General features: G+C 48.1%; 1 protein-coding gene across 3 annotated transcripts in view; it reads right to left on the reverse strand.

Annotated features, from left to right (window-relative positions):
* sbf2 (SET binding factor 2) overlaps positions 1–15,733 on the reverse strand; it is a 77,789-nt gene that overhangs the window by 36,854 nt on the left and 25,202 nt on the right. For all 3 annotated transcript variants that reach the window (XM_077023620.1, XM_077023621.1, XM_077023619.1), the window contains exons 3-13: positions 15,441–15,578; positions 11,630–11,752; positions 9,436–9,546; positions 8,008–8,113; positions 3,747–3,879; positions 3,075–3,183; positions 2,828–2,941; positions 2,457–2,534; positions 2,040–2,153; positions 799–927; positions 429–527 (exon numbers count right to left, since the gene is read on the reverse strand). In XM_077023620.1, the coding sequence (XP_076879735.1) occupies positions 429–527; positions 799–927; positions 2,040–2,153; positions 2,457–2,534; positions 2,828–2,941; positions 3,075–3,183; positions 3,747–3,879; positions 8,008–8,113; positions 9,436–9,546; positions 11,630–11,752; positions 15,441–15,578 (1,254 nt within the window). The remainder of the gene's footprint in view (positions 1–428; positions 528–798; positions 928–2,039; positions 2,154–2,456; positions 2,535–2,827; positions 2,942–3,074; positions 3,184–3,746; positions 3,880–8,007; positions 8,114–9,435; positions 9,547–11,629; positions 11,753–15,440; positions 15,579–15,733) is intronic.

Consider the following 15,733-nt stretch of genomic DNA (forward strand, 5'->3'; position numbering starts at 1 on the left):
GGATACAAAGACAGAGGGAGAGAGAGAGAGAGTGAGAGAGATGGAGTGAGAGAGATGGAGAGAGGGAGAGAAAGGGAGAGGTGGAAGAAAGGTGAGAAAGGGAGAGAGGGAGAGAGAGGGAGATGGGGAGACATGGAGAGAAGGAGAAAGGTGGCTGAGGAAGGCAGAGGTTCAGGGGCTGGGTGTGTGGGGCTCACGGCTGGGTGTGTGGGGTTCACGGCTGGGTGTGTGGGGCTCACGGCTGGGTGTGTGGGGCTCACGGCTGGGTGTGTGGGGCTCACGGCTGGGTGTGTGGGGCTCACGGCTGGGTGTGTGGGGTTCACGGCGGGGTGTGTGGGGTTCACGGCGGGGTGTGTGGGGTTCACGGCTGGGTGTGTGGGGTTCACGGCTGGGTGTGTGGGGTCCATGGCTGGGTGTGTGGGGCTCACGTTTCGGTAAAGCTGCTCAGAAAGCTCCCTTATGTGCTTCTGCAGTTTGGCCTGGTTCTCTTCTTCCTCTTTGAAGCGCTCCACATCCGAGGCCACCAGCTAGAGAAACAACCCACACGGTCACATGATCACGCATCCACACCTACTCAACCCACACGGTCACATGATCACGCATCCACACCAACTCAACCCACAGAGGCACTATCTGCTGGGTTAACAAGTCATAATCCCCTGGGGTTGATTTACCTCAGCACGAGACAAAAAAATGGCTTGCTGTCTCCCAGTGACCAAGCACAACACTTTGTTGGTGGCATTATATCGTGGATTGAAGTTTAAGGGGAAAGGAAACAAACAAACAATGTCACTGCACCTCGTCAAACAGATCACAGGCTCTGTAAGGGGGCCCCCTCTCCGACACAAAGCCAGCGAACGCCATGCCGTCCAGCACTTTTGGCAGGAAGTCATTGTCGATGAGGCCACGTTGGCCAAGAAAGGCAGCCTGCAAAACAAACAAAGACGTCAAAGCATACGGCCGGCTCAATCGATGACTCACAGCTCGGAGTCACCACTAAAATCCACACACCGAGCACAGACCCTGTACATGAAGTCCACGAACCCCCATGTGATTCGTGTCATACAGAATGACTTATCTAAACTAGACCATCACCAAACAAAACAACGAGACCGGCGTCTCCATCAAGCGGAGCATTTACTAAAAGACACTGTTTAGACGGACCAGAATGATTAGCCCACTGTCTGCGCTAAGCAGAGGGAGAGAGATGAGGCGGGTGGGACGGTGAAGACGAGGCCGAGCCGGAGGAAGAGGAGGATATCTCCGCCCGGGCTGGCACACGGAGACACTCTGAAGGGAGACGTGTCACATTCCTCGACTATAATACGACCCATGTGGGGTGCTCTAGGAAGGATGTATGAAGAGGTCGCCGTGGAAACCGACATCCACACAAACAAAAACAATGGGGGGGTGGGGGGGGGGGGCGGTAACAAATAAGCACAGATGATTTTGATTCTCTGCGTTTGGCTCAGGGCAGGGCCGTGGCGGAGGGGGGGGGGGGGGGGGGGGATTATAGGAACAGAGAGAGCACGAACCCTCTTTGCACCCTGTAACAAGTGGAAGGAACTTTTGATGATGGACTCTCCTTTGAAATTAAGACTTGGAATTATGGGTCGTCCATGTCCTGGAGGTCCAGAACAGGCAGCAGCTGTGACATGAAGCCACGGAGGCAGCCTGTGAATAAAAGTCTCATCCGTTACGAAGTGGCCAGTGGTGGTCGTGAGGGCAGGACACCCAGACGCAGGCTGCTCTGTAAACATGGCCTCAAATGTGCTGCCGACGGCAACTGGCTTGAAGTACATCAACATCCACAAAATATGTCCTCTCTTCTGAAGTCTACAGACCAACAGGGGTTGTGGTATGTTAGCAAAAGAACACGTGAAGAACACGTAAAAAGTGTTTCACGTCGGCGAACGCAGGTCCAGACTGGTTTGAGGAGGACGGGGATGGTTACAGTAATCATTCACCGGTGAAAATGACCCTGACCCCTGACCCCTGACCCTATGGGCAGTGGGGTAGTGCAGCCTGCTGTCACTCACCTTGTGAAAGTGAATCACAGGTTCAGAATGTATGCGGATGAGCTGCAAGCAGGACCTGTAGCCCTGGAACAGTTGTGCAAACAGCCGTAGGAAGACCGCCCTCACCTCCTTGTCCTGATGGAGAGAGAGAGAGAGAGAGAGAGAGAGAGAGAGAGAGAGAGAGAGAAAGACAGACAGGCAGTGTCTGATAAGCCCGTCATGCTGGAGTGAGTCAGAGAGATGGAGCGAACATTCCGTGTTCGGAAATAGAAGCATATGTCGGGGAGGTGAGCCTCCTCTCTCGTCAGCGCGGTTCTGGGCCTCGTAGGAGAGCAGATAAGACCTGCCCCCTGCACTGGGGGCGATCGGACCGGCACTTACGGTAAAAGCGACTGGGGAGGTCAGCAGGGCAGATGGGATCATTAGCGAGGTTCTTACCAGCATTTTGAGGTTGGATGAAGCGGAGCGTGGCGGGGGAAAGGCATTATCTGCTATTTCCAGATCTGGGTTCAAAACCTAAAAGAAAAGGAGCTTTTAAAGTGAAGAAATACTCTGTTTGACAACACTAGGAGTTTGAGAGAAAAGACATGTGACCCGTTTCCCCTGAAAATGAATCATTATCCTGAAACGGCATATTACCACATGAGGTAGTTAATTTTTGGAAAAGTGCAGATTTAGAAAAGAAACTTGCCACATAATCAAAATTCAGAACCGTTTATGATATTTCAATAATGTGCAATTTGGTGGTCAGGATGTGAAGGCAGATGTGTGTGTGTGTGTGTGTAGTTGCACGTAACCGGGGTCACTACCATAGACAGTGTGGTCTGGGTGTTCTGCAGGAGAGGCTCAGGTAGCTGAGACAGGTGGATGCACTCGGGGGTTTTGATCGTCCCTCCGTCCAGGTCAGCAATGATCACATCAAGCTGCGGAAACAAGCCCCGCCCACCCCCCCCGAAAGCACCATGAGTCTGCTGTAAGTGCTGAGCGCCGACCACACCGCAGGAAGCCGTGTGCTGGAGGCATGCGTGGACCTTCTGCAGGGCCACCAGGACTCACCAGATCCTGAGCCTCGCCCTGGAACATGGAGTGGACACCGATGATGAAGGGGGTGGGGGAGCTGAGCACCTCCAGCAGCCCAGACGGGAGGATGGGGATGTAGGGGTAACTGCGCACACACACACAAACACACACACACCTGTTACTGTCATCACAGCGCACAGGTATTGCACAAAAAGCAAAAAAAATTCCAGATTCCAAAATTTCCTTAGATTATGCCCACAAAACTACTGAGAATCTTGGGATCAATGCTTCACGGTTCACCCCCTGACATGGTTCATGGGTGGAGAACTGGGCATTTATGCACACAGAACAGTGTCTGTGTGATGCCCAGGCCACATTCATTCTCAACACAAGCTTGCTCATGATGGCATGATGGCGGTGACCTGTCCTGCTGGTGGGGGCACTGAGACAGAGCACCTGAGGTGTCCGAGAACCAGCGTGCAAAACATGCACTAGCATAGCATTCTGAAGGGCTATGTTTTTAAAATGGGTTAAGTTGCTGAATCATTGTAACAAGTCAACGGAATGACCAGGAGACTCGTTTTTATTGGACACAGTCTTTCCATGTCCCAACTCTTCACGTGCTGACATGCATGTGCCTTCTTTCTCACTTACACACACACACACACACACACACACACACACACACACACACACACACACACACACCTGTATTTGAGAGGAAACATCAGAGCCTCTAAAGCTCGGCAGGCCTCCCCTAGTCTCTGGTAGCTCGAGGAGTGAAACACAACCTTGTGCTCGGTGAGAACTGCACAAAACAGACTCAGAACATTCTGGATCCCTGAAATGCAAAACAATGACATAACAGTGTTAACAAGGTTTGGGCAACAACTTATTATTTAAACAACAAATCATTCAAAAATACTTAAATATTCGAAAAAAACATTTGCAATTCAAAAACACTTAAAATGAACAAAATGTGCGTAGGACGATCAAAATAAAAATGGCTTTTGTAAGCGTCACAAGCATCGTCTTTGCTACAGTCTAGTTGAAATGGTGATGGCTGAAATTTCATTCTCAGACCATGAAACAGTCACAAGCAAGTTCGAAACAAAGACCAAATGTGCAACATAATGTAAAACAGAAAGCTCAAAGCGTTGAAGCACGGGGTCTGCACCTCCGAACAACGTCATGGCATATTGATAGCAATCAGAGCGCCGGGCATTCCACATAACACATCATTCTGTATCAAACAGAAGAAATAAAACATGTTCCCGGGATAGCAAATCTCACATCCTTTTAAGTAATATAAATCAAATGACATACCAAATTGGCAGCCAGGGGTAACATGGTTTACAGTTCCTGTTATTGTTTGCTATCAACATACCAGGGAGACCATTAATCACAGGTTTGAGAGAGATAGAGAGAGGCCAGCAGTGACAGGGGCATCCGCACACTCGCCTGGGGGTCAGGGGTCAGCGGTTCAGCTAGGCCTGTGATTCGCCAACAAACAGGAACAAGATATGAAAATGAACAGCATCTGAGCTATTGCCCAAAGACCTGAATCTGAAGCAGAGTACAAAACAAAAAACTGCTGGAGTCACTTTGTCTCACTCCACATTATGATTCATCATCGTTGAACCAAACTCCTTCCTTTAACTGGGATGCTCACATGCTATAAACTGTATTCGCCTTGATGAAACATTGAGGGAACTACTACCGAGTTTACATGGAGGAATGTTCAGAGATCTATGGCTCTTCTCAACTCCACAATGTTTACATCCTTTTCTGGTGTCCTTGGCCTCTCTTAGAATAAACGCTGCATTGCATCAGCTAAACAAAAGACAACAGGTTTCATAATCTAAGAGATACGCAACCACACAAAGACACACAGGCACAAATTCTGACCTTCAGCTATTTATTTATCGACTGCCACCAGCCGCGTGTGCGACCCTACACAACCGTAGACGAACACGGGCGAAAGACCACAGGCAGCAAACGGGCGACCCGCTTAATAGAACCCGCTTCCTGTTCCGTCACGCCACCCGCCGCTTTCTACGGAGAGCGTCGGAAAGGGGGCAGCTCTTTAGCGTTGCCCGTGGAGATCCTTCTGTGAGGGGGCGGAGCATGGAAGTGCTAGCCACGCCTCCCTCAGCTCTTCACCTGACACAGACACTCAAGACTGGTTACGAAACACGCTCCGAGAAATACGACCTGGCCTCACATACCGTAAAGTTCCCGTTGATTTACAGAAAAAGAACAACGGCGTGTGCGTTTGCGTGCGCGTTTGGTGAGGAGAACAATTAAATTAAGTAGTAACGTAATCAAACATTTACACACACACTTCGCACTTACGTAAAACAGAAAGGGAGGATGGGAACACGAGGGCCTTTATGATAGATACGGGTAAACCCAGGCCTTATCTTATCATACTCTCAGATCTGACAAATCTTCAGACGCACAAGCAGATTACTGCAAAGTAGACTTTCCAGATTTGTCTTATCCACACGGCGTTTCATCATTCCTCTTCTGGTCAGACAGCCACAAATCAGTTCTAATAAGCAGCGTAATGGCTTCAGGGGAACAGACTATTCTTACAGTGATGAGTCAGATGGATAAGTGAAACTGTGCATCTCAGCAAGACTGGTCTACGTGACCTGGAAACGAATAAATGGCCTACATGGCTGGCAAAGATGCTGCCCGTCCTCCCTGTCCCGCCCATCATGCCAGGCCGCCAATAATTCATGTCCCGCCCCACTCATCATCCCTGACCCGCCTCACGCATCATCCCAGCCCCGCCCCACTCATCATCCCTGCCCCGCCCCACGCATCATCTCCACATCCTGCTCCCTTCCCCTAACCTAACCCCAACTCTCCTTTGACCCTCCCTGAACCCCTTCACCTCCACATTTCTCAAGCATGACGCCGTCCTGCACATTTCTGAAGCACAGCGCACGTACTCTTGTTCTTCTGTCCAAACGAGACTTATGGAATTCACATCAGCGATTCAGGCATACGAAGGTAATAACGTCTGCTGCCTTTCCAGGACCGCCGCCTGTTCCCCATGGGCCTCGCGCGTTTGCCGAGCTGCACTCCCGACAGCCGACACGAGCCATGGGTCAGGAGAGTGTCAAGGGGCAGGCGATCTATCCGTCGGACTGACGCTCAATCCAGCTTTAATGCTCCGCAGATAACCCCATCAGCTACAAACGTGCACAAGGCTGCGTGCGTGCACAAGGCTGCGTGCGTGCACACCGCTCTCCCTCCAAAACGCCGTGCGTGGGGGGCGACCCTAGCTATTAGCACATTCCTCGGGAGGTCACTACCTATTGCCTTCATGAAACACTGTTCCATCAGCAATATACAAATTATTTTCATTCCTCGAGATGAGAGAATTACTTCCACCACTTGGAACAAATTCCATTTGATTTTTGCCTCACGCGCTACAAAATGTACAAAGTTCACTCAATGCAGCAGTGTACAGTTTCACAACCACGTGTAATCTAGTACTCTGTATAAAAAGAAATACTGCTTATAGGTTTATTGCACAACAAGTGTAAAATGATCAAGAAATTTAAGTCTTTAGTCTCCAGGCAGAAGAGTAAACATTTGTTAATTGTCTCACCTTTACAGTCTATTTTGGAGAAGAAGGTAGAGAAGAGGTAGAGAGGGTGAGAGACTGCACACAAGATCTAAGACGCAGTGTTGGACACAGTGTTAGAAGGTCATACTCTGTTACGGTTATCTTCAGTGTGCAAGTTCCACATACAGCAGAAGGCTTAAAACATCACCACCAGTCCCTTCCTTGCCTCTGACTTCCTGTCAGGTGTGTTGGGATGGCAAGGCCTCGGCATGCTGCTGAATCCACGCGTTTTTGTATTTTGGAACATGTTATTCTTTTAACCGCACTTAGAAAAATGCATTTTGTGATGGGCACAGAAGGCCTGTGGTGATTCTGAGAGTAATCCATATATAACGTGATATGTGTGTACCTTTTTAAACTTAATTTTACTCATGTACTTTTAGCTTACGGTGACCCTAGATTATTGAATGCGTGTTATATGAATGATTATTAAAGCAACGGCAATGAAAATGGCCAATAAAGTATTTCATTTTCCTTTCATAACCTAATGTATGCTCGACAGCCCATAACTTTGCTGCAGTTTGTTGACTATATGCTGCTTTCTCTGTATGCAAAGTGTTTTCACCAACAAAGAAATGGACACATTCAATAGGCAACCAACCAATAACGCTGCAATAATCACATTTCTTTCACTGATTCAGAGCATTCAGAGAATAGTCTCTATTCATTACCAAAGGCTAACTGTACCTCAGAGAAGATGCATGCATATTTCTTATAATAATGTGAGCTGAATATTGTGTATTATCTGCCTAGAATGAATGAATGAATCTTTCAACTTATATAGCGCTTTTCTAAATACCCAAGGTCGCTTTACAATTTTAAGTTGTACAGTAGAAGCAATGAAGTTTGTCCTAAATGGTCTTAATATATGCAATGATAGAACAGAATTATGCAGGAAGCTGTCAATTTTAAAAAAGACAAACCGCTTCAAAAATGCGATAAAAAAGGGATATGAATATGAAATTACTGTTTGAACACAATTACAAAAGCACTAAGCTTAAGTCTGCAAATTTGAGGTGAGGAGTAATGTATGTGAGACACAGTGGGGGAATGATGGAAGATGTCCAGGACCCAGAACAGGACCTGGGCCATGGGCTGGAGGACCAGGTGAGTGGAAAAGACCCACCTAGACCCACCTAGACCCTGTTAGACCCTCCTAGACCCACCTAGACCCTCCTAGACCCACCTAGACCCTCCTAGACCCTGTTAGACCCTCCTAGACCCACCTAGACCCACCTAGACCCTGCTAGACCCACCTAGACCCACCTAGACCCTCCTAGACCCTCCTAGACCCACCTAGACCCTCCTAGACCCTCCTAGACCCACCTAGCTGCTGGAAGAGGAGAGCCACGCTCTTGTTGGTCACAGGCAGGCTGTCGTTGAGAGGACTCTGGATGAGCTGCCGGTCGCCGGCCCCCAGAGAGAAAAGCTTCTGCAAATATGGACACAAGACAGTGACGTGAGTTCCAGGTATACAAATACATGAAGCACTATTGGACTATTTCTCCTGGCTTATTATAATAACACTTCATATCGTTTACTGTTTGCTTTCCTCGTTTATGACATTTCATTCAGTCAGGCGAACGGCGTCCGTTGCCTGGAGGCCACACGCGTGTTTTCAGGTGAATCTTTCCTGTTGTGCAGGAACAGGATGTTGTCTAGGCTGAGACCCACGCTGCTCTCACATTACATAAGCAGGCTGCAGCCGTGTGCTTTAAGAAGAGCTCACTTCTCCTCGCTGGCCTGCAGAGTTCACCGCATCCCACCAGCATCACTGCCTCCCTGGACCACTGCTGCCTGACCGAGCTCGTTTTTAGCCAGTGCAGAACCAGCACACAGAAAACCCTCAATAACAGGTTTACCAAAAATAAAACAGACCAGCTGTCTAATGCAGGATGAGCGCAACTCAAGTCTTCCCCTGTCTGCGGTTCAGCGGCACAACGCGAGGCAAACGCGAGCCGGCGCTGACCCGCCTGTGCTGGCCAAGAGCAGCGCTGAGGTAGAGGCTGACTGGTCCGTGGTTCTTGGTGTTCCAAGAGGTTACAGTTTGGGGTCACTCTGAACGACGGGTATGGTTTCAAACTCGAGCCGTTTGATCTCGCTGTACGCGCTGAGCAGCTGGGAGGAGACGTGGGTGCTGCAGGAGTTGTGAAATGGATCGGAGGACACACCAAAAACTGTAAATTTGGCTTCAAGTTCAACACAATGTCCTGCTCTGTGTCTTCTCAGGCCGTGTTCTTTTGGCTGCTTCTAGAAGCAAAATGTCGCAATTCTGTTTTGCCTGGATTTGTGCACAAAATTTGTCATATGTGGCCCTCAGACCAGATAAGCATACAAGAAACTTTTGAATCATGACCTATCTAAACGAAAGAACAGATAATAAAGATTAAATTTGTACATGGCCCCACAAAGAGTTATTCAGGTGGGGATAAAATCCATGGGAAACGCCGACACTCTGTGTCAGTCATGGTGAAGGGTTCTCCCAGTGGTTAACAAAACAAGGATGCTGCTACAGCCCCGCCCCCCTCCACCGTCCCTCCATCTCGCCCCCACTCTCTTGTAAAAATACCAGGGGCGACTAGACGCCTCCTCTCTGACACGGCCACACTTAAGGTGCCAAGTCAACCGTGCAAAATTAACCCCGGGTGACCCTGCACGGGGCTGGCATCCCATTCCAGCCCCCCTGGGAGCAGACGGCAGCAGTCCGTCAGGGTGAAGGTATTTCAAGAATTGTGTAGAAACGTTCTGACTCACCTGGGAGCCTCCTGCCACAGGAACGGAGCAGGTGAGAAGGTTGGCCACCAGACCCTCCAGAGGGAAGTTCAGGCTGTCAATGTAAACTGTGTAGATTAGCCCCAAACAGCCCTGGGGGATACAGGCAAAGAATGCAGTGAGTCAACACACACACAAACACACACACACAATAAACACACGTACGTGCACACTTGTGCAATAAACATACAAATCTCTATGTTAAACCCCCTTTGTACCAATGCATTTCATCAACAGGAAACATAAGGAAATAAGTGCATAAGTTACTATACTCATCAGTGTGGCATGTAGCTGTAAAGAGTTATGCATCTGGTGAACACCACAGGGCACAAACACTTTCAACAGCTCACGACCCGCTTACGAACGGAAGCAAAGACCAGTTACAAAAAGAAAGAAAAAAGAAAAGGAGGCCTATAAAGGATGAAGAAGTGGGTGGAGTATTGGATGGTGTAGTGGGTGGAGTAGTGGATGAAGCAGTGGGTGGTGTAGTGGATGAAGCAGTGGGTGGTGTAGTGGGTGGAGTAGTGGATGAAGCAGTGGGTGGTGTAGTGGATGAAGCAGTGGATGGAGTAGTGGGTGGAGTAGTGGGTGGAGTAGTGGATGAAGCAGTGGGTGGTGTAGTGGATGAAGCAGTGGATGGAGTAGTGGATGAAGCAGTGGGTGGAGTAGTGGATGAAGCAGTGGGTGGAGTAGTGGGTGGAGTAGTGAATGAAGCAGTGGGTGGAGTAGTGAATGAAGCAGTGGGTGGAGTAGTGGATAAAGCAGTGGGTGGAGTAGTGAATGAAGCAGTGGGTGGAGTAGTGAATGAAGCAGTGGGTGGAGTAGTGGATAAAGCAGTGGGCGGAGTAGTGAATGAAGCAGTGGGTGGAGTAGTGGATAAAGCAGTGGGTGGAGTAGTTAGGGGTCACACAGGGCAGGTTTTCCTGAGAGCTTTCCAATCCATGCTGCTTCAGTCAGGTGAAGCCCAGATAAAGGACACAGCCCTGGTGCCCTCTGCCCAATAATGCCTTCAATCCGCCCAAACAGCATCCAACTTGTTTCTAGAATTAGTAACAAGAAGTAAAATGGTCGCTCGGTGAATTGGCCGGCAAAGACTAAGCCAGGTAAACCAGCTGGTAGCTGACTGGTTTCAGATCAACCAGATCTCATCAGATCAGCTGCTGCATGGGGTCAGGCACCTTGAATATGTCGGTGCGTGTTGGGTCGCTGGCACAGATACAGATAAGGGTGAAGACAGGAACAAGAGAACCACACACACCGCAACCACTCACTACTGCTACATCTGCACACACCACAGCTACAAACAAAAACATTAATATAGTATCTTCCATACGGAGTTAGCCACACACACCACAAAGACCTGCTAGACCTGTAGTTAGCACCACACACAGTACAAAGACCTGCTAGAACTAGAGTTAACACCACACACACCACAAAGACCTGCTAGACCTGTAGTTAGCACCACACACAGTACAAAGACCTGCTAGAACTAGAGTTAACACCACACACACCACAAAGACCTGCTAGACCTGTAGTTAGCACCACACACAGTACAAAGACCTGCTAGACCTAGAGTTAACACCACACACACCACAAAGACCTGCTAGACCTGTAGTTAGCACCACATACAGTGCAAAGACCTGCTAGACCTGGAGTTAGCACCACACACAGCACAAAGACCTGCTAGTTGTTCTTGTCCTCTGGTGAAGTGGTAGAGACTGAAGTAACAGAGAGGAAGAGATGGAGAAGCTCCTGTAGTGTAGGTAAATTGGCAGTCAACAAAAAATTCTCCCTGAGTGTGTGTCTGTGTCTCTATGTTCAATAAAAAGTAGTGTCTGTGTCTGTGTGCGTGCGTGCGTGTGTGTGCTTGTATGCCCAGTGGTGGATGGTGCTCTGCCACTAGGGTCTGTCCTCTCTCCCCTTCCTGCACCCCATTCAGTACCACAGGGGGCTGTGGATCCCGGTAGAGAGTACGCTGTGCGCAATTGGCTGCCGCTTCTCGCTGGTGTGTGTGTGATTGATTGTCTGTGACTTGTACCTGTGTTAAATTGTAAAGCGCCTTGGGAATCTGGAAAGGCGCTATATAAATCGAACATTCATTCATTCATTCATTCATTCATTCATTCATTCATCTCACACTAGAGAGGGTGCTTCACCCCTGGCACGTGTGCATTACCCTAAATATTTCTGGGAAATCCAGCCTGGAGACCAGGATTAGACTTTTAGGTGCAAACACTTGAGCTGGGTGGATCAGGCCGTCTTCCTCCTCCTCTTCATCACCCTCCAGTGTCTTCGTGCCCTGAAAGAGAACATGGGTTGGAGTAAAACAGGAGAATTAAAAAGCAAGTGCTGACTGGATCTTCAAGTTGATGAACACTTGGTAAATGACAAGGAGATGACTACAGAAAATGACCTGTGGGCTCTCCCCTACCAAGACGACACACCTGCTTTTGAAGGAAGAATAGGCAAACGGTGACCTTGAATGAACCTGCATGCCTTGTGAGCCATTGGCAGGTATTATATAGAGGTATCCCCCACCTAGAAACCATCTGACTATGGAGAGTAGGAAGAGTGTAGCCTGCTGCTTCTCTAAGGCGTAGGGTCCTCAGATGGAGGTTCAGTCCCTAAAACGCAGTTTAAATCCTCTGCTTCAGAACTTCAGTGGAGGCCACGCAGCTCTTTCTGTTAACTGCATCATTCAGGCCCGAGATTTATCAGCGCTGAGAATCAGAAACGGCAGCTGGAAATGGTACATGGTTCTCAGAACCATTTAAGCCCCGGCTTAGAAGTCGTGGTGCCAATGCGGCTGACTGGCAGTATACCGACGGCCCGGTTTCAGGCAGAGAATTCTGATGCTAAAACTACACACCACGGCACTAAATTACATGAGACAGCGTCTGGACCTTCGCATGGTCAAAAGCCAAAGGACGGTGTTAATGCCGAAAAGGAAAACCTCTTCTGTTTTTCCAGAACGAACGTTAAGGGCGCTAATGGGAGAAAATCGGATTAGTGGGATCTGCATACTTCTCGGTCTGGAGCAAGAGTGCATGCTGACAAAGTTAACAAGTATAAGCATTAGGAGAAACGCTCAGATACACCCGTGAATCCAACAATGGGGGTCGCACTCCAAGTTCAGGAATCCAGGGCGAATTGGAAGCTAAGGCGTATGCTTATAAACAGACTTCACTCCTTGAAACCATATCACTATTGGATATTTTATTAAACAGTGGTCTCCTGAGACCTGGGGGTGTTATTGTAACCTATGACAGCTCACAACTTGAACCATGAAGACAGGAAATCTAATCAAGATCAATTCAAATTAGGCTCAGCGACTATTTGGAAAGAAATCTAATTTCCTACAAAACGGTGTCAAAAAGATTAAATCTGTGATGAAATCTGGGTAAAAATAGCTGAAACGTCATCTATAACCATAGCATGCTTTCTCCCTACAGTCTGAAATTCAAAAGGCCAAGGAAATATTATTTTAATGTGCTAAATTGCAGGAAAAAATGTGCACACTTGGAATCTTGATCTGGTCCGTGGGGAAACTGGAATGAAATTCACAGACAAATCCAGTCACAAATTAAGATTAGTAAGGACTGAAAACATCTTTAACCTTGGTGACCTGTGGGTAATGTTATTACCTTAAAAAAAATACCATACGGTGGTGAGCTCCTGAACTCTGATCTACGCAGTCTGGTTTCAATTGTCTCATTTGAGCCTCCATAGCTGCTCATTCTTGTGCGCGCTGTTCAAATCCTGCCGAATAACCTCTTTACTGAACTTCACTGGGTTTCCTCAGACAACGAAAACATGCCAGGAGACGCAGAGCAACGTAGTGGTGGGGAGCACTGGATTAAAATACCCCCGCAGATGGGGACCACGTTTCAGCAGTATTAGGAGGATTTGGTAAAATTATGAGGGCGAAAAATACAAGTCATAGCTGCTTCTTCCAAATCAGATAAAAGCGACATTTACCCGGCTGCTTTTAATTCAATAGCATTCCATTACACTGTGAATTTCAAGAAACCCAAATAGAGATTTGATCACTTTTACCATGGTGCATCACAACAGCTGTTTTTCCGTGTTGATCCTTCTCTTCAGTTTTAGTTAGGAATATTGCCCCCACGTTCCACAGACCTGGCCCCCTCCAAACACTAAACATTCAGTTTCCCAAAACATTTATCATGCCTTTTTTTTTAAAGACTCTTTTGAAATAAACCATCTCTCTGCAGTTACGCAAGTGTGGTACAGACTTGCCAATAACAAAATACATAAATGCCACACTGTTAATATTGTGCTATATATATCCTTCACCAGCTGTGTGCAAAGTGCTTCTATATATAAGTGCTATATCTTATAGCACTTATACATGTATATAAAAATATGTATGTGTGCGTGCGCATTTGTGTGTAGAGAGAGAGAGAGAGAGAGAGAGAGAGAGAGAGAGAGAGAGAGAGAGAGAGAGAGAGAGAGTGTCCTTTCGGACATCAGCACTGCACACGCTGCTTCTTGTTAAATATGCTTTAATTCTGCTGTTGTTTGTTCAAGCAACAGAAAGCGCCAAATAACTGTGGGTGGTGCAGAACGTGTGGACGGGGCTCTGGAGGAGACGCAGGAGGGGTGTGGAGGACCCGGCGCATAATAAAGGTCTTTGGTCCTGATGTGTGTGCAGCTGAAGTGTCTGCACACACATCAGGACCAAAGACCTTTATTATGCGCCGGGTCCTTATGCGGGAGGCCTTCTCCCCCGCTCACCCCTGCAGAGCTCGGCATCGGAGGACGCTTCCAGAATGGGGAGGATTAAAGACGTGCTCTCAGAAAGAGGGCGTGAGGGTCTGCTCCAACAAGACGAGAAGGGAAAGGGGGGGGAGGACGCGGAGGACAGCTGGGGGCCGTCATGGCCTCCGCGCCCGATGCGTTTGGCGTCCTTTCCAGATCGTTGCATAACCTTTTAAAAGGGCCAGCCCATAAACGCACGGTGGCCGCTGACATGACATGTGTTTGTATTGGCATGTGTCAGTTCGGGCTCTAATTCGGCCAGGAGCTTTCAAGCAACAGGAAGCTCGCAGTAACTCCACACATTGGCCAGCGGGCTGAAGCCTGCAGTACACAGCCCGATTCACAAATCTTAGGTGAACTAATTAAGCTTTCTAAGCATTCAGACAGTAAGCCATCTATTTAAATGATTCACTGTGTTGTAATGCGTGTCTTTCGTCTCGAGGTCCCGCGTATCCCGAGCTCCAGAATTCCTGACGCTGGACTAACATACTAGTTTAATAAGTATTGTCAGGATGTGGGAACACATGGCAAAACCACGGAAGAGCATCACTCACTAATGCCATCAGCAGTCGTGTATGTGGCCATTTGTTTATTATGACCTGCTTTGAGAACGTTTCAAAGAAGCTTCTTTGTCTGTGGCCGCCCCCCCACAAGCACTTCAGGAGTTACCACCAGTCGGGCTGACGACTTTAATTTCCAGGCGCCACTTCACTCTGAGATTTCTTGGAAATTTTGTGTTTTCGTTTTAATGCCCTAAAGCAAAGATTGCTGGAACACATCATGTATAAAAAAAAAAAAAAACACTCACATCCTGAAAAGAGAAAAAAAAAAACAAACAAAAACATAAATGAACATAAAAAAGTAAAATAAACAGTCAAGCATTGACCCAATTTGCCCAACACAGCACTTTGCAACAAGGAATCCAGATATGAATCATTTAAAGAGTCCAGTGCCGTGCTGACTCACAACGCTGTGCTGATGACCAGATGACACGGCCCTCACCTTGCACCACAGAACAGTTTAATTACCACTCTTAAAACCCCCATGCACTAATACAACACCGGACCGTGCAATTCTCAGAACAGGAGCCAAGCAAATTCTGCAGGTAACACTCACGGCCCGGCAATAGGCCCCCATTACCCTACTGCAACCTGTAATGCAATGACTGATGGGGAGAATGCAAGGTCAGCTTCAGGGAGCCTCACCTGCAAGTTGACCTCTGCCTCGTAGAAGGTTAGGCAGGAGCAGTAGTGTCTGTCCGAGTCGATGTCCGTCAGCACCACCGTAAAGAAGGTCGGTGGCTTGCGTTCCCCAGACAGTCTCCATCCTCCCGGCTGACAGAACTGAACGAGGGAGGGGGATAAAAAATACAACACACATGTAGTTACATTCCACGCAGGACAAAAAACAAGGACTATTAGCATTCTGCATGACCGCTGACGCCGGTTCTCATGCAAGCAGTGGTAGCACAGCTAGTCTATATTTTCTTCACTGGAAT

This window comes from Brachyhypopomus gauderio, chromosome 12 (assembly GCF_052324685.1).
Source record: "Brachyhypopomus gauderio isolate BG-103 chromosome 12, BGAUD_0.2, whole genome shotgun sequence".
NCBI lineage: Eukaryota > Metazoa > Chordata > Actinopteri > Gymnotiformes > Hypopomidae > Brachyhypopomus > Brachyhypopomus gauderio.